This window comes from Lontra canadensis, unplaced genomic scaffold (assembly GCF_010015895.1).
Source record: "Lontra canadensis isolate GAN:19392208 unplaced genomic scaffold, GSC_riverotter_1.0 scaffold48, whole genome shotgun sequence".
Classification (NCBI taxonomy): Eukaryota; Metazoa; Chordata; class Mammalia; order Carnivora; family Mustelidae; genus Lontra; species Lontra canadensis.
The window spans coordinates 5491817-5510372 of record NW_022631042.1 but is presented as its reverse complement, the minus strand read 5'-3'; the positions used below and the strand labels follow the sequence as shown (position 1 = coordinate 5510372).

At 34.2% G+C, this 18556-nt stretch overlaps 1 protein-coding gene across 1 annotated transcript in view; it reads right to left on the bottom strand.

Annotated features, from left to right (window-relative positions):
- Positions 1–288: 288 nt before the first annotated feature.
- SEMA3C (semaphorin 3C) overlaps positions 289–18556 on the bottom strand; it is a 174245-nt gene continuing 155977 nt past the window's right edge. Inside the window, exons 15-18 of the mRNA XM_032873255.1 lie at positions 16754–16911; positions 7918–7985; positions 5498–5628; positions 289–1862 (exon numbers count right to left, since the gene is read on the bottom strand). Of these exons, the coding sequence (XP_032729146.1) occupies positions 1452–1862; positions 5498–5628; positions 7918–7985; positions 16754–16911 (768 nt within the window). The 3' untranslated portion in view covers positions 289–1451. The remainder of the gene's footprint in view (positions 1863–5497; positions 5629–7917; positions 7986–16753; positions 16912–18556) is intronic.

The following is an 18556-nucleotide window of genomic DNA, read 5'->3' as shown; positions in this document are numbered from 1 at the left end:
TGTACTAGATTTTTGAATAGGCCTATGATGCAATTCCTATTTGTGCTGGGAAACAAGAAAATTTCTTTAAAAGCAAATACAATTCAAAGGCAAAAGTTGTGTTTCAAAAGGAAACAACAGTATAAAGAATTTTTTCAAATTTCTCCCATCTAATTGCTATTTGGAACAAAAGGTTCAATAATAAATTTTTCTAATGAAAATGACCCAAACATACAATTAGAAGGAAATTATTTTCTTCATTACAAAACTTAACACATTTGTATTTATAACCAGTGAACAGAACTTTCAAAAGAAAGTATGTCTATTTTTGTTCATATTCAAATTTTTTTCAGTTCTCCTCAAAATGAGCACCTCGCCAGCGCACACTAAAGATCATCACTAAAGAACCGGTGACTTAAAAATCATATGATGTCTGAGGTTGGTAAACCAAAAAAAGTGAGAGTTAATTATTAAAATTAATCACTGATGGTAAAAACTAGTCACATTTTTTTATAAATAGCTTTTCATAAAGTTGCATTTCTTACTTTATTTTCCCCATTTTGATAGTTTTACCTCTCATATACAAGTTTGATATTTCATCTTTTTCTTTTTATATTGTTTACTTTACCACACAGACTAGAAAATTAGAACAAAAACAGTAATTAAACACTGTAAGATTATATTCTCTGATTCTATAATAACTTAAATAACTTCCAAAAAAAGTGCTTTTGTTTGGAAGATGATAGCATAAGATTATAAACTTAAATGCTTCACTGACATAACTCTAATCAAAAATGTTTACGGTGAAGGTCATTCATTTTATCTTCTTAAAACTAGGAAACAAAGACCAATAACAGATACCAGCAACTGACCATTTTTATAATAAAAAAAAATTAATGTATTTCACTGGAAACATATAAGCTGTTCATTTTTCTGTATGAATCACTCATGTTTTGTACAACTTTTAGATGCACTCTTCCTTGACTTGTACCTAGTCTACATTTCTTTTGACGACTACTCTATCACATATATTTATACAACTTTTACAATGTAAAAGTTGTGAACTTGGCATTTGTTTCCATATATAAAATCACTGACAATTCCAAATCTAAACCCCTAAGGCAAGGAAGGAAGATCACAGGGTTTATGGCCATCATTCAATTAAGGGATGTAAGAATTTTAGTTTTATAGCCGCCATATTGATTTGAAGAAAAAGGAAATAAAGATATAAATAAAATCTGGGTTAAGTTAAATATTTATATGCACCATGAGGACCATGACATGTCTAGTGCTAGTCAATATCATACAAGAAAATGCATGCTCATTTCAGTTCATGTAATATTCACTTTAGGAGTGAGTTACACCTTTCTCAGGAATTTCTCGTGGGTAAAGCACAAAGTTCTTTGCTCAAAATTTGAGCATTGAAGACAGACCATTCTTTACTGGAAGCATAAGCCCCAAGTAAGAGAACATTATGACTCTGGCAACTGATTCCTCCTGTTTCTACTTTTCCGGCTATTGATGAGAGCCTTTAACTTGCCGTAGTCCCCTCTTATTTTCTGGGATTCTTCTTGTTGATGTTGCTGTCGAGTGTCTTTGCAGTACTGATTAATCATCTGCATTTCTGAGTGGCTGAATGCCCCCATGATGTCCTTTGGGTGGAAGGGTAAAGCCCTCACAGAGCTGGCCCAGGTCCAAGGGGACCATTTTTCTGTCACGACAGCCACCATTTCAGAATCTAAAACTTTAAAGTTGATCTTGGCTATGGTCTGCTTGAAGCTATTCTCTGTTGCAATGCAGTGATACAGTCCTTGGTCAGAATCTTGAACGGAGCGGATTAGAAGTCCTTGTGAAGTGGCTATGATTCGTTCATTCAGCTTGACCTAAAAGAGAGACTCATCAAAGATCCCAAACCCCACTCTATGTTTTCTAAAAAGATATGAGCAACATATACAGAGTATCTCTGGACTTTCAAATTTGGGGAAAGCATCAAGTACTTATTAGCTTCCTTCTTAGTAAACACAAATGTTTGGTCAGTTCGGTTGTCTCTTTTGCACAAGAGATTTTGTTTCAGGAGCACTGAAGCTATTAAAGGGAGGGTGAAGTTATCACCCATATTACCAAAAATAGCTTCAAGTTCATTACCTTTGGACAGAAGTAGTTTCGGTATATATAAGCACAGAATTTTGGTTGCATTTGGAGTGTGAATCACAGTCAACTATAAAATAAAATTCACAGAATAATTTAAAATATCTCTTTTGTCCTGGAGTTCTTGCCTTTAATTGCAACAAAAATACTCTCTTATTAGTAGAATCATGAAGCCACAGTTAAATGGTTGAATTTTACCATTTTTCAATGATGAATTTTCTCCTAACTAAAAGTGCAAACAACTTATTACTTTACTGAGTAGTAAGACAACCCGAAAAAAAATTATAGAAGCAGAGGCAGAGTTTTGAACACTGTCAAGGGTTTTTTCCAATTATCCCAAATTAAAGAATGACTGAAAATAAGCTGAAATGCCATCATCTTCTAAGTCTAAATGGTTTTACTTTCCAAGGAAAGGTAATAAAAAACTATGAGGTTAATATTTAATTACTTTACAAGCTTATCTTAGAAAAACTCTCATGTGCTAGATATTAGTTAAATGTATGCAATCTTTCTTTCTTAAAGTTCCAGCTATAGTATTGTCAATGAACAGACTAAAAAGCTAAGTGGTAAGAAGTTCCTTGATATGGGGACTTGGGATTGCTCTTTCACTGGGGTAGGGGGCGGGAATGAATCCAAATCAAAATAAAGGAATGTTTTTCTAAATGGTTAATTTCTGTGTAAATATGTATTTAATTATTAATGAAATAAAAATCAAAGATAGATTATTTTAGTTAAAAAGTAATGCCCTCCTCCAGAAAAAAGCACAAAAAGGCAAAGTATAATATTGAAACAAGATAATAGATCTAGAAAAGGGAGATCAGAAGAAGGGACTGAAATGTATAAAGCAAAGTTTTGACGTTAATTTAATTTTTAAAGTTTAAAGGTGTCTCAAAAATAGTTTCCATCATGTAGAAATGCACTCAGAAACAAAAGGAAAGGAAGACTTTTCTACGTGTGCAAAATTAGGAAAAAATTTGGAGGCCAATTTTATAAATCTATATAACATGTTTTTGACACTGAAATTTCATTTCTAGGAATTCATACAGAAGATATACTCACAAGTGTGCAGATGTTCATTTACATGATGTTTTTTATAAGAAGAAAAATAATAACCTTAAGTAGTAAATAGCTTTATATATTCATATAGTGGAACAGTATGTAGCCAAGACAAGTAAGTTAGCTCCAAATGTACTGATATTAAAGTGTGTGTGTGTGTGTATACATCAGAGAGAAACAGAGAGAGAAAGACAAAAATATGAACATGATGGGGAATATTTGGAGGAATACATTATGACTGAATATATAATTCTTAGTAGCTTCATATTCTAGAAGTATGAATAAATATTGAAGTGGAGGTAAGGAGATCTTTCAGTTTTCACTTTATGCTATTCAATACGAACTACTTACAATTTTTTCCATGAGCTTTTATGGCTTGTCTTCAATATTTATATATCATTAATATAAGACATAAGCATGTGTTTGCCTAAACTACTGATAACAAATCAAGATAAATTTAATAATATAGTAACAATTTGTTCAACTAAATTAAGAATGAGTGGAATTGTGCTCTGTAATTCTGGATATAATAGATTTGCATAATTATAGTTAATTTTTTCATAGTCTTATAGCACTCTTATGCTATAGAAAAAAGCAAGATAGTAATAATGGAGTCTATATTCTTGAGCATTCTGAAATAAAACATTAGAAATATCACAAAGGAGATTCAGTCATTAAATCTATAACTCACTCCATTTTTAATTTAATTTATTAATTTCTGTGGCATGTATTCAAGCTTGCATGTATTCATTTTCTTTAATTTAAATAGAAATTTTTTTCACTTATTGCATGTTATTCTATTTTAAGTTTTTACTGAGTTAAAGAAAAATATTTTATTCATGTTAGGTAATCCCTATTTGAGTTTTAGATTTTCAATTCACATATGAACACACAGAACTTCTCAGGAAGGACCGTTTATGACCCTGTGATATGCTCTGGCCTAAGAATTTCATTTCTGTGTGGTAATCATCATCGCACAGTATGACTTCTACTCTAGGTTACTTAGTAAGGCAAGTAGTATTACCATTTACATCCATTCAAAAGAATTTAAAATTAATTAGACTGTAGAAATTTCAAGGTCTCTTTGATGACAGACTTTTGTGGCAAAGAAAAGAGATCTTAAATAAACAATTTTTTTATTAATAAAAATGTTCAAAAAGATTGATTAGTATCATAGAATTATGGGGCAAGAAGGAACCCCAGAGTTCATCTAGCTCCTCTCACCTCCAGATGGTTAAATCGCTTATGCAAGTGGACATCAGCCTATGGTTTACTAGTCTGGTGACAGGGGACACACAATTTCCTAAACAGCTCATATTGTCTTCGGACAGGCAGGTCTGAGTTGTAAAGTATTTTCTCATATGGAGCCAACATGTATTTCAGTAACTTTGATGCAAGTGTCTGTGTTCTATAGCTTGGGATTGTATCCAATCTGAATATCTCCAATTAACTTAATACTTAGTACCTAAACTACCCACAACAGAAGGATACACCCAAATGCAGAAGGCTCCATTTTCCCCTTCACTCTATCAGATTTTATGACACTGCTAGTAGCATTACATTTTAGACTAACCTAAGGCTTTATATACACATATATATTTTTCTTCTTCTTCCTCTCATTTGTCAGTACAACATGAGATCAATATTACGGAGCTCATTATTTATAATATTTCACCCTAAGCCGTTTTACAATGCTTCCTTTTAAAACAGCTCTTTCCGATCAGTGAAAGGTTAATGTCAGTGTCCTTTTCTTTGAAAAATTGTTTTTCCACATAACTAAATAAAGGCAACGGTCCCATAAACAATGATTCCCTATATTACCAAACCAAAACCCTAGAGTCGTGGATAATAAAGCAAAGGAAACAGATTACCACATAGCAGAAAAATGCTCCTTACCATAAAAGTTATGGCTTAGTGTAATTTCTTACTGAGGAAAAACTGAACATTTTTTAAAGCCCCCTTTTATCTTGTGAATCACACAAAGGTGCTGCTGTGTGAGAACTTGGCGTCTGGTTATGCACACATCTTGTTTCTTTTACGAATGCTTCCTCATATCAATTCCCCTGTCTCGAGTGTCCAAGCTCTTGTTTCAATCACCATATTCTAGAGGTGAACAGGCAGCAAGGATTTCTAATTAATTCATCATCTCTGCAGACAAAGGATTTTAAAGGCAGTGGCACCTGTCATCTCAAAGACATAAAAGGATGGTCATATGCCGTTTTTTTTTTTCCGTTTGATCTGAACCTCACCGAGGGATGGTAATCGAATGTCTTTCCAAAGCCCTGACTGATTGCTGCTGTGGTGTGTTACTCACCTCTTTCCTCCTGTCTTTGTCTTTCTGTAACAGCCATTTGATCGATGCCTGTGGAGACTTCGGGGCACACTCAAGGAAAGTGGTGTTATTTTTTACTCCATACTGAACAATTTCAGCTGCATTTCTATATGCTGAAAAGCAAAAATGAGAGCGAGAAGAGAATTCAGAACATATACTCCTATATGTTTATTGCTCTATAAAATTGTCACTACCTATAAAGTATCCAAAAGGCAATCTTTAATCATTTAACAAGCAGACTATTACACATCGTTTACCTGTTGTGTTTAACCTAAAGGGAAGGAGAGAAAGACATAAGGGAACCGATTTTTATTCAAGAAGTACTGTAAACCAAGGAATGTCCTTAATATCACTTTGAACACTTAATTATTTCAATATCCTTATGAGTTAGGTTTTCTCAGTGTTTCAGAGTTGAGCACACTGATGCTGTGAATTATTAGCAAACACATCCTACTTGAAGAGTTAGTACGTGTCAGGCATTATTAAAGCCAGGTTCATCCATACTCAGTGGAATATAGATGGAATCCAGAAGCATCAGGAAAAGTCAGAAAGCCAAGTGTGGCTGGAGTGGGAAGTTGTGGTTGAGAACACAGTCTTTGCAATCAGAGGTACTGGAGGTAAAATTCTGATTTCACCAAGACTGACTGTGTAGCCTTCAACAACTTACTTGACCCTTCTGTGTCTTAGTTTTACTTGGCTCTAAAACATGGATTATGTTTTCATATAGGTTCTGCACTGAAATTCTTTTTTTTTTTTTTTTAAGATTTTTATTTATTTATTTGTCAGAGACAGAGGGAGAGAGAGCGAGCGAGCACAGGCAGACAGAGGCAGAGGGAGAAGCAGGCTCCCTGCCGAGCAAGGAGCCCGATGTGGGACTCGATCCCAGGACGCTGGGATCATGACCTGAGCCGAAGGCAGCCGCTTAACCAACTGAGCCACCCAGGCGTCCCTGCACTGAAATACTTAATTCAGGAAGAGCATATAGTAAAATCATGTGGTAGCTTAGACATGAACAGCATCTTCATTCATAAAATGGTGATAATAACAGACCTTACTTTGGCATAGTGTCTTGAGCATTAATTGTGACAATCCATAAAAAAAGCACTTAACTCAGATTCTGACACAATGCCAACATCCATGTTTGTTCATCATTAACCCCACTGACAGTTCTACCACTGTAACTATTATTAGAACTGGCACACATATTCATAAAATACTCAGTAAATAGAGAAATGGTAACTTGGATTTATTCCCTCAATTAGATGTATAGAACCACTAAGCAAAACATGTCAGAATTTTCTTCTTATAGCTCATGTAGTTAGTAATATCAGTCTTTACTAAAGAAAGGCCCAGACTCAAAAATATTAGCAGTAGGAGTTTTGGTGTTAATTGTTAGCAACAGTGGGTCTATGGCACCTTGGTGAGCCAAGAGAGTTGCCTGAAGAAATTTCCCTGGTGGGGTTCAGGTGGAGGGGAGAAGGTTAGTGGGGAAAGTATAATACCATGGGATCTTCATGTCAGGATGGGAAGAAATGGGTTAGAGTGATCATAAGACACAGGCAGGATTGTCAGAAGTATTGGAATGGTTATAAATTATAAAACCAAGGCACTGGTACACCTATATTCAGAGCAGGGTTATTTACAATAGTCCAAAGTGGAAGCAATCCAAGTGTCTAGTGATAAATGAATAAACAAAATGTGATCTATATATACAAAAAATATTTTTTTTCCATTTTCAACAGAAAAGAAATCCTGACACATGTTACAACATGAATGAACCCCAAAGAAAAAGTGAAATAAGCAGTTACAAAAGGTTAAATATTGTGTGATTCTGCTTATAAGAGGTATTTATAAGAGTCAAATTCATAAAGATGGAAAGTAGAATGGTGGTTTCCAGAGGCTGGTGAAGAGGGAAGTTCACATTTAATGGGTATAGAGTTTCACTTGGGAAGGATGAAAAAGTTCTAGAGATGGATATGGTGCTGGTTGCACAACATTGTGAATGTATTTAATGATACAGAACTGTACACCTTAAAATGGTAAATTTAAAAAAAAATTTTAAATTTTCATTTCAATTTTAAAAAAAGCAACTTTTTTCTTAAGAGAGAAGACAATAGCTTTGTTTCTTCAGAAAAAAAAATAATAGCTTGGAAAATCTGTAACTGATATCTATGTGAAATTCCTAACCAACTAACACACCCAAGGTCTCTGTATTCACGGACCTCTGTTTCTCCTACTATACATACAAATACGTTTAATTTTTAATTTCCATATGATCACCAAGAATCTTCATAATCTTTCCTTAAAACAGAAGAAGTGAATTATAATGAGGTCTCCCTCCCTGAAATGTGACCTGGAGCACTGACTCTTTACCAAGTTTGACCCTTGCTCAGTTTTAATACCTTTTAGATTAAATCCTCTGCACTGAGTCAATGGATTTCCATGTCTCACATCTTGTCTTCGGCTCCTCCTATAAGTGCAAAGACATATATATAAAACTGACTTAGAATTAACATTGCCAATTACACCACATTTAAAAGATTGCATTTTTAATTTCACAGTTTTTTAATTGCCCAAGCTTTCATAAGGAAAAAAGAGGTCTGCTTATCTGGCACCACTATCTGACATTTCTTATTCACCACCTTCATGATAGGATTGGTACTTCACCTTGTTTTCATTCTGAATTAATTTGGTCCCTCCCTATTATTGGTGATAGAATGGCTATGAAATCCTTATTATGTGCATTTTCTGGGTAAATGCTAGATTCCAAATGAATAGTGTAAATTTTAGTTTAGAGACATTCATCAAAAATTTTCCAAGATGAAAAGCTCGAGTATAAACTCACTGGCATCTTCTTTCTTATAATTTTGTTTTTAAATAAACATGGCTTTCTTACAAAAGTCAACATTTCCTAACACTTTCCTGTTATATTAAAACTTTTCTGAAACAGGTGATTGAGAGATAGAAAATAGACATTTAATACACAGTTAAGCAAAATTGTTCATTTACTAGAATAAGAATTTTCCTTCAACTTTTTACTTTGAAAAACATCAAGCCTACAGAGGAGTAAATGTATGAGTACACTAAATACTAACATACTTAGATTTGTGAATTGTTATATTTTGCCACATTTATTTTTTCTCTCACATGCAAGTTTTTTTTTTTTTTTAATATTTTACTTACTTATTGGACGGAAAGAGAGAGATCACAAGTAGGCAGAGAGGCAGGCAGAGAGAAGGAAGCAGGTTCCCTGCTGAGCAGAGAGCCTGATGTGGGGCTCGATCCCAGGACCCTGAGATCATGACCTGAGCCGAAGGCAAAGAACTTAACCCATTGAGCCACCGAGGCACCCCTCACATGCAAGTTTGATGTAGTATATATACTTTATGCACATATATGAAAATCTTTAGAAAATAAATTGCAGACATAATAATGCTTCATTCAATACTTCAGCATGAATCTTCTAATTTCCCTACATAACAACAGTATCATTATCATGCTAAATATATGAATATTCCATAATATCATACAATACATATTTTATGTTAAAATTTCCTTAATTGTCTTCCAAACATCCATTATGGATTTTTTAAAGTTTAGTTAGGGGGCGCCTGGGTGGCTGATTAAGCGTCTGCATTCAGCTCAGGTCCTGATCCCAGGGTCCTGGGATTGCGCCCCACATCGGGCTCCAAGCTCGGCAGGAAGTCTGCTTCTCCCTCTCCCATTCCCTCTGCTTGTGTTCCCTCTCTCTTCTGTGTCTCTCTCTGTCAGATAAATAAATAAAATCTTAAAAAAAAAAAAAAAAGTTTAGTGAGGACCAAAGTTCACTCATTGCATTTTAGTTATTATGTATCATTGTTTAAGCATTTCAAAATTTAGTTACATTCTTTATGTTGGCCATTATTTAAATCAATGTTTTAAATTATTTGAATACTAATTAATTTCCTGAGTCTTAGATTCAAAATATTCATATTCAAAATACGTATTTTTGTATATATAATATATATATACATTTTGTATATACTATATATATATTGTATTGAATATACAATTGAAACTAATACATATATTCGTTTCACTGTGTGATACAATTGAAACTAATACATTTATTAGTTTCAATATTATTTCAATATTATTAGTGATAATAATATATGTATTAGTTTCAATTGTATATCACACAGTGAAACGAATCAAAATAAAGCAACTGAAATTCTCTTAGCAATAAATCATGGATATGAAGATCGTTATAAGAGAGAAAAAGTGAGGGGCACCTGGATGGCTCAGTCATTAAGCGTCTGCCTTCAGTTCAGGTCATGATCCCAGAGTCCTGGGATCGAGCTCCGCATTGGGCTCCCTGATCAGCCGGAAGCCTGCTTCTCCCTCTCCCACTTCCCCCACTTCTGTTCCCTCTCTTGCTATGTCTCTCTCTGTCAAATAAATAAATAAAATCTTTTAAAAAAAAAGAGAGAGAGCGAGAGAAAGTGAGCTCTCTGGGTGGATGAGTTGGTTGAGGGTCTGACCCTTGGTTTTAGCTCAGGTCACAGTGCCTAGTGGTGAGATCAATCCCTGTGGCAGGCTCCACACACAGTGCAGAGTCTATTTCAAATTCTCTCTCCCTCTCCCCCCAACCCCTGAATGTGCTTTCTTTCTCTAAATAAATAAATAAAAGTCTTTAATGAGAGGAAGAGAAAGAGAGAAAAGGAAAAGATCTACTCTTTAAATATTGGGAATATAGGGATACATTGATTGTTTACTACCAAGGCTTTGAAGTATATATAAATGAGCATATTACTTAATTGGATCATCTGTTAAGTCTCAACATTTTTACCCTTAAAGATAAATTATAACATTCAGTGAGAAGAGCAGAAATATTAAAATATCACAAGGATTATTAAATTCACAAAGTGAAACTAATCTCAAAGTCATCAATAGTGAAAAAGATCATTTTAAGGTTACAACAAATAATAGTTTGTGTATTCAATGGTTCATGTAAATCTCTCTATGGAAATACAGGTATATAATTTTGTGTCTATATATATATTTAAAGATTTAAATATATATATATTTAAAGATTTTATCTATTTATTTGAGGGAGAAAGAGAGAGCACACCTGCACAAATGGGGGAGGGGCAGAGGGAGAGGGAGAAGCCGACTCCCTGCTGAGCAGGGAGCCTGACATGGGCCTCAATCCCTGCTCACAACCTAAGCCGAAGGCAGATGCTTAACTGACTGAGACACCCAGGTGCCCCTCAATTTTGTATTTCTAATACAACAACACACACATAAACTAGTGGAAGTCACTCTTGTCTCAGGAAATACAATTAATGCTTTACTCTAGAATAGCTCCTAAATCCCTATATCAGCTTTTCACCGCATTGCATTCGCTATGTTTCCAAGCCACGGCATTATTTACTACCAATCAACTTGTGAGTACACGATATTATATGAGCACCATGTGAGAGTTCTTATGGCTGAACTCGTCATTTTCAGCCATCTAGAGAAGCACTATCACTCACAATAGTTAAATTGATTGTCCTGTGACCAGTACTATGTTATGGTTTGCATAGCTGGGGAACCCAAATTTATGGGATCACATAGCTTCCAGACAGTCTGTACAGAAAAAAATCATTATGGCTTGGCCTAAACGATGAGATCAGCAAGACAGCTATCTGACATTTTTTATATTTGTAGAATCCCTTTAGGATAGTCATATAGCATTGCAAAAGCTGGTAGGCAGAGTAATATTATATGTGAATGTAGGCTTGGGATTTAGCTCAAGTTACCAATGTTTTCTTCTTTATAGTATAATCCTTCAGATAAACAATGAAATCATTTTGTTCTTGTATGTAAAACAGATATTTACTTGAAGATTGAACTGATTATCCTGTCTTAGAATAAAATTTCTAAGAGCATGTCTGAATCCAAAATAAATAACATTTGAGATTAAATTGCAATATTTGGTACAAATGCACAAATATTTATGATACTTGAGAATGAAAAAGAAAATTGCTTGTATTATTTACCATAAGCAAACTTGAAAAAAAGAGAAACTACAGAGCCAATGATATTTAACAATTTTATTATATCAAAATATATACTCCATAGATTTCCAAGTATCATTGTAATTCTTATACCATACAAAGGACACCTTTTTGATTTTCATTCCTATGAACTCCTCCACATAATCTTTGTGTTCCAGATAGGTAGACAGCACAATCGAAATAAAATGGGTAAGTTAACACTATTAAAGAAAATTAGTATGGAAAATATAAGTGATCATTTTTATTATTATCATATAATCACTTAAAAATATTATATATGAGGGGCGCCTGGGTGGCTCAGTGGGTTAAAGCCTCTGCTTTCGGCTCAGGTCATGATCTCAGGGTCCTGGCATTGATCCCCACATCGGGCTCTCTGCTCAGCAGGGAGCCTGCTTCCCCCCTCTCTCTCTGCCTGCCTCTCTGTCTACTTGTGATCTCTGTCTGTCAAATAAATAAATAAAGTCTTAAAAAATATATTATATATGAGAATTTAGGGAATAGTTAATTCAGCAAACATGTTTTGCATTCACTATATGTTTAAGTTTTAAAATAATTTTGAGCAGTTAAACAGTATAGATACTTGTAATGAAATTTTCATTGTGCTAATCAAAGATGGGTTTGAGTAGGCCAAGGAATAAGATAGGTTATAGAAAGATAGAAAGATAGAATGATAGAGATTTTTCAGCTTTTAATTATAGAATTAAGACACTGCTAGAGATTCTGAAAGCTCTTTAAAATTCCCTCTTGCTTATACTTTATTAAATTGAGCAATAATTGACATATAACATTATATTAGTTTCAGGTGTACACCCATTCATGTTGTATATCTGAAACTAATATAATGTTATATGTCAATTATTGCTCAATTTTAAAAAGTGTACATACATATATATATATATATATATGATTGATATATAGTAAAATGACCACAATAAGTCTAGATATCATCTGTTCTCATAGGTAGTCACAAAATTCTTTTCCTTGCGGTGAGTACTTGTAAGATGTACTCTATTATCGACTTTCAAACAGGCAATACGGTATTATTAACTATAGTTACCATGCTGTACATTATATCTCCATGCTTATTTTATAACTGGAAGTTTGTGCCTTTTGACCCCCTTTTCTCATTTTTCCTACCCCTTACCCCATCTTTGAGAACCACTAATCTGTTCTCTATCTCCATGAGCTTGGTTTTTTGTTATTTTCAAAATTCCATATATAAGTGAGATCATACACTATATGTCTTTCTCTGAATTATTTCACTTACCACATGGCCTCAAGGTCCATCCATTTCACAAATGGCAAGACTGCATTCTGTTTTATGGCAAAGTAGTATTCTTGTGTGTGTGTGTATGTTTATATCTTTACTCATTCATCTGTTGAAGGACACTTAGGTTGTTTCCATGTCTTGACTATTGAAAACAATGCTGCAGTGAACATGGTGGTGCATCTATCTTTTCAAATTACTGTTTTTGTTTTCTTCAGATAAATATCCAGAAGTAAAACTGCTGGGTCATATGGTAGTTCTATATTTAATTTTTCGAGGAAACATCATACTGTTTTTCATAGTGGTGGCACCAATTAAGATTCCCACCAAAACTTTTTTTCCACATCCTCTCCAATATTTGTTATTTATTGATTTTTGATAATACCCATTCTGACAGATGTGAGATCCTGTGGTTTTCATTTGCATTTCCCTGATGATTAGTAACATTGAGCATCTTTTCACGACATGCTGGCAATCTGTATGTCTTCTTTGGAAAAATGCCTATTCAGATCTGCCCACTTTTTAAATCAGATTGCTTGTCTTTTGAATACTCAGTTGTATGAGTTCTTTATATATTTGGATATTAACCCCTTATTAGCTCTATAGTTTGCAAATATTTTCTCTCATTCAGTAGGTTGCCTTTTCATTTGGTTGGTGATGTCCTTTCCTGTGTAGAAGCTTTTTAGTTTGACATAATCCCACTTGGTTATTTTCTCTTTTGTTGTCTTTGCTTTGGAATCATATCTAAAAACTCATCATGAACTATATCCAGGAGCTTCATGCCTATGTTTTCTTCTAGGCGTTTTATGGTTTCAGGTCTTACATTCAAGTCCTTAAACCTTTTGAGTTAAGTTTAGTCTATAATGTAAGATAGTAGTCTAGTTTCATTATTTTGCATGTGGTTGCTCAGTTTTCCCAGCACCATTTATTGAAGAGACTGTCTTTCCCCATTGTATATTCTTGCCTTTTTTGTTGTAAATTAATTAACCATATATGTATGAATTTACTTCTGGGCTCTCTCATGTGGGCTCTGGGCTCTCACATAGATCATGTGGAGCTATGTGTCGTCTTTATGACAATAGCATACTGTTTTGATTATTACAGCTTTGTAATATAGTTGGAAGTCAAGGTGCATGATGCCTCCAGCTTTGTTCTTTCTCAATAATGCTTTGGTTATTCGGAGTCTTTCATGACTCCATACAAATATTAGGATTGTTCTAATCCAATGAAAAATGCTAACGGAGTTTTCTTAGGGATTGTATTGAATCTGCAGATTCCTTTGGGTAGTATGGCCATTTTAATAATATTCATTCTACCCCTCCATGAGTGTCAATTATCTTTCCATTTATTTGTGTCTTCAATTTCTTTAATCAATGTCTTTAGTTCAGTGTAGGGGTCTTTTACCTCCTTGGTTAAATTTATTCCTAGGTATTTTATTCTTTTGATGCAATTGTAAATGGGATTGTTTTCTTAAATTCTCTTTCTGATAGCTCATTAGTCATGTATAGATTTTTGTTTGTTGATTTTGTACCCTGTAACTTTACTGATTTTTTTTTTTCTGTTTGCTGTTTGCTGTTCTAACGGCAAACCTATGATACCTGATTTCATACCAGGCATGACATTGCAACAGTAAAAACTGCAAGACAATTTCAGCTCTTTGTTGATTACAAGGACATGATCAAGATCAAATTTGTGGCATTAGGATGACAATGTGGAACCTACCTTTACATTGCATCTGAGAAAGGATTACTGAGGTTGTAATTAGAAGGAGAATAGGAGAACAAATGAGTCAACTTATATTTTAGCAGAAATGTCTAAAATGTAAACAAAAATCTCAAATATGCAATGATAGTTTATATATAGTATGAAATTTTACTTGAGAAATATTCTTTGTTTATTAAATGAAAACGCTTGTTTGCCAAAGCCTAGGTCTGGAAGAGTACCAATCTCCAATTCCTCCACATTATAGGAGAGGCCAATAAGCCTAAAGGAATATGATAAGATTCACTTTGTGATCTTCATAGCACTTTCTTTCTTTCTTAGAAAGTGTGAGGCTTCATCTTCCTTTAGCTTTAAATCTGTTTAATAGATAGAAGATTGCACTCCAGGTATTAGATATGCCAATTTTTATAACTCTTTCTCAAGAAAAATATATTACCTTAGAAACAGTTATAGTAATAATTTTTAAATATCACTGCTATTGTAATTGGGAGTATAAAACAAATATGATTAAAATTTATCAGCAATGACTACAAAAATCACTTATTTGAGATTACATTTGGAATTTGCTTTCCTCATACTCTGTCCAAGTTCAGATCTCCAGTCTAGTGCAAACAGAAAATCTCAGGATAATGAGGTCTAAAAATTCTATGTAGAAATCAAGAGGCTAGAAACTTCCTGCCTAAATCTCAAAATGACACAGAAGAACACAGGTCTTTAAACACAGATACTAAGGACTACTGGTTTAAAGAAAAGGAGTTCTCTTCACATTCCATGTCTTTAAAAACAAAAGACTTTCAAATTATCCAGACCAGGCCACACCTGTGCAATCCAAATTCATATTTCTAACTGTCTACTCAACCTCTCCATTTGAATATCTCATAGATACTTTTAGCATCATCTTTCCTTCCACATACCTGTTCCTCCCCTTGTCTTCTGTTTCTCAGGAAATTACATCTGCATACGCTCAGTTCTGAGAACTTGATTCATTCTTGAGTCTTCTATTTCTCTAACTGAGCTCTACCCTGAATCAGACCTTGTGAGACCTCCACGTCTATCATTCCTGTGTGAGCCACCATTATATCTCACTTTGAATGTACAGTGCCCTAACTGCCTTGCAACTTCTATCTCCTCTCCCCCCATCCCCTGCCTACCTCAGGACTGCAATCCCAGCCAAACCCAAGCAGATGAGCTTTTCAAACCAAATGTTAAAAAAAAAAAAAAAAAAAAAAAAATCATTCATGTTCTCAAAGGCCCTCAGTAGTTTTCCATTTCACTCTATAAGAGCCTTCAGTGACTTACTAAATCCTATGTCATATGCCATTCTGAGCTCATTTTCTTTCTACCCTTCCTTTTTCTCATTCCATGATAGCTCCATTAGTCGTGGTGCTATTTCTTGAACAATCTTGACACACTACAGCTTTAAGGATTTCTGGTCCTTCCTTCTCTCTGGAATGCTATCCTCCCAGATAATGCCTTGGTGTCATTCCTCATCACACTCAGGCCCTTGTTCAAATATCACCCTCTTAATCACCCTGACTGACCCATAGTTCTGATCTTGGCTGACCCTAAATTCTGCATATTCTTTGTTCTATAATCAGTGTCACTACTGGTGTCACAACTTGTGTACTAGTTGGTTCTAAGTTTCTCATCTAAGTCTTTGCTCGGATAAATGGCATTCAGTCTCAGACTGTCTTACTCTCTCAATCTGACCAGCAACCATGCACTTCCTATTCTCAGAGGTAAGAGCATGTCACCAAGGTTCTGAAACAAATTCAGCATACCCATTTTGGAACAATGTTCCTGTTGCCTGAACTAGGACAAACATCTGATCATTGGAGAATTAAATGGCATAGGGAAACCCTAAGAAGGTGGGATTTAATGATATACAGAAGCATACAAAAAGTTAGGTAATGTGGAAAACATTAAATGCTGCTTAAAAAATTTGCTGGGTCATGGGGGGAATTGTGTTGCTAGAGGAGCTTTAAGAGGAGAAATAAATGTCTCCAAAGTACTGTATTCCTACATTATCTGTGAGAATTTCAAGTTAAAACTATAGCCATTTACTTCATTCAATAACTATACATGAGGCTAAACATAGCTACTACTTCTGGTGCTATTTTAAAAGAATACAGCAATAGAATTTTTTCTAATGATGTGTAGTATCTGGCAACATCAGTTTTGACTTTCAGCTGAATGTTTGGTACTCACCGCTTCCCAGTTGGGTAGAACCTAGAGCACGAATGGCCATCCCAGGCACAGTAAGGGTCCCTTGCCAGGCAACAGTCAGCACAGGCTGTACCATAGATGTGGCAGCGATGCAGAGACACTTGGGAAATCCCTTCATTGGAGCTCACATACAACTGTTGCTATTGGAGGAATGATTATGATTTAATTCAGATGCGGACGTTAAAAGAAGACTTTCAGCAGGAATGTATTATGTCTATACACCCTGAGATTCATTTCAAAATAGACTAAAAACAAGAAGCAAAGCACAGAGGGTATAAGCCAAAATAAATAGAATTTTCTTATGTTAATATGCCTATAATATTACCACTTTCCTGTTAAAAGAAAAAAAAAAAAACCTCAGGGCCCTGTGTAGAATGGTCATACATTTGAGACATTGGGATTTATTGTTCTCTCAAATTTGTGCTAATATGTTACAGATTTACATTATGATACTTGCTTTATTTTTTGAATGCACAAGGCAGCTTTCTTTTTCTTCAAATCTGGCAACCCATCACCTTGTAAATTTGAAAATGTCAAGTCTTAAATAAAGGGCATTTTTAAGTTTAGGGAAAAAAGTACACTGTATTAGATAAAATTAAAAAAAAATTTTTTTGCATGCCTTTGAAAGTGGCATATTACTCATTAGAGCAGCTTTTAAATTACTTAGAAGAATATCAGTATTTATATTTAGTCATGTCTTAAACTTGTTGTGTGATCCAGTGATCTTCAGCATCCCAAGTCATAAATAAAGATTTCCCTCTCCTTCATTTACAGGATGTCAAGAACTTCTTAGGATACTGCTCCAGTTCTTTGTTCTCAGGAGTTGAAAGGGTAAGTTTCTAACTGATGCTTATTTTCTAAAGAAGTAATATTGTATGATTCAAATTAGCAGAGAATCTTTAAGCTGGAACTCAAATATATTCACATGTGCAACACACACAAAGATATCTATACATATTCACCTACATGCAATTTAAAATTTGTAAATCAGTAGGAACACCATTGGTCTGGCTCTGGAGGCAGACTTCTAGGATTCAAATCCCAGCTCAACCACAACCATGCTATGCAACTTTTCTGAATCTCAGGACATTCTTGGGTAAAACTGGGATAATACAGTACCTATCCTATAGAGTTATGTTAAGAACTAAATGTAGGGGCTAACTCCACATGAAATACTTAGAATAGTTTCTGATTCCTAAGAGCTCAATGAATAATGAATGAATAATGTAGTAGAGAAAATTACCAGTTAACAAACTATCAACTTATACATTGTCAATTCTAATTAATCATTGAATCACACCTCAGTCTATTGTCTAATAAAAAATCATTTTATTCAGATTAATTAATTTTGCAGAAATTGGGCTGGAAATGACAGATCCTCAGTTGAGACAAACTGTATGAAAACAATGGCATATTTTGACAATAACCATTTCTCTAAGAACATTTCAAATAAGTGTTTATTGAGTACATTAATAAATAATATAATAAAAGCATCAGCTATGCTAAATTAAGGAAACTGCTTTATTTAAGGAAAGAATACAAGTAGTTTCATTCTAGAAATTATCTTTTTAAAAAAATTAATCCAGCTATTTTCTGCTGTATGGAATGCAAGAATAAATTAGAGAATAAAGAAGCATAAAATAGAAAATAAATAATTTGAAGACTAGGGAAGGCACTAAATTCATAGTGCTTAAATGTACATAAAAATACCATTGGCAATTTGTACTTCTTTCTCACTGAAAAAATAATGAGGTATGCAGATGTGCAAATGAGTTCCCCAAAACT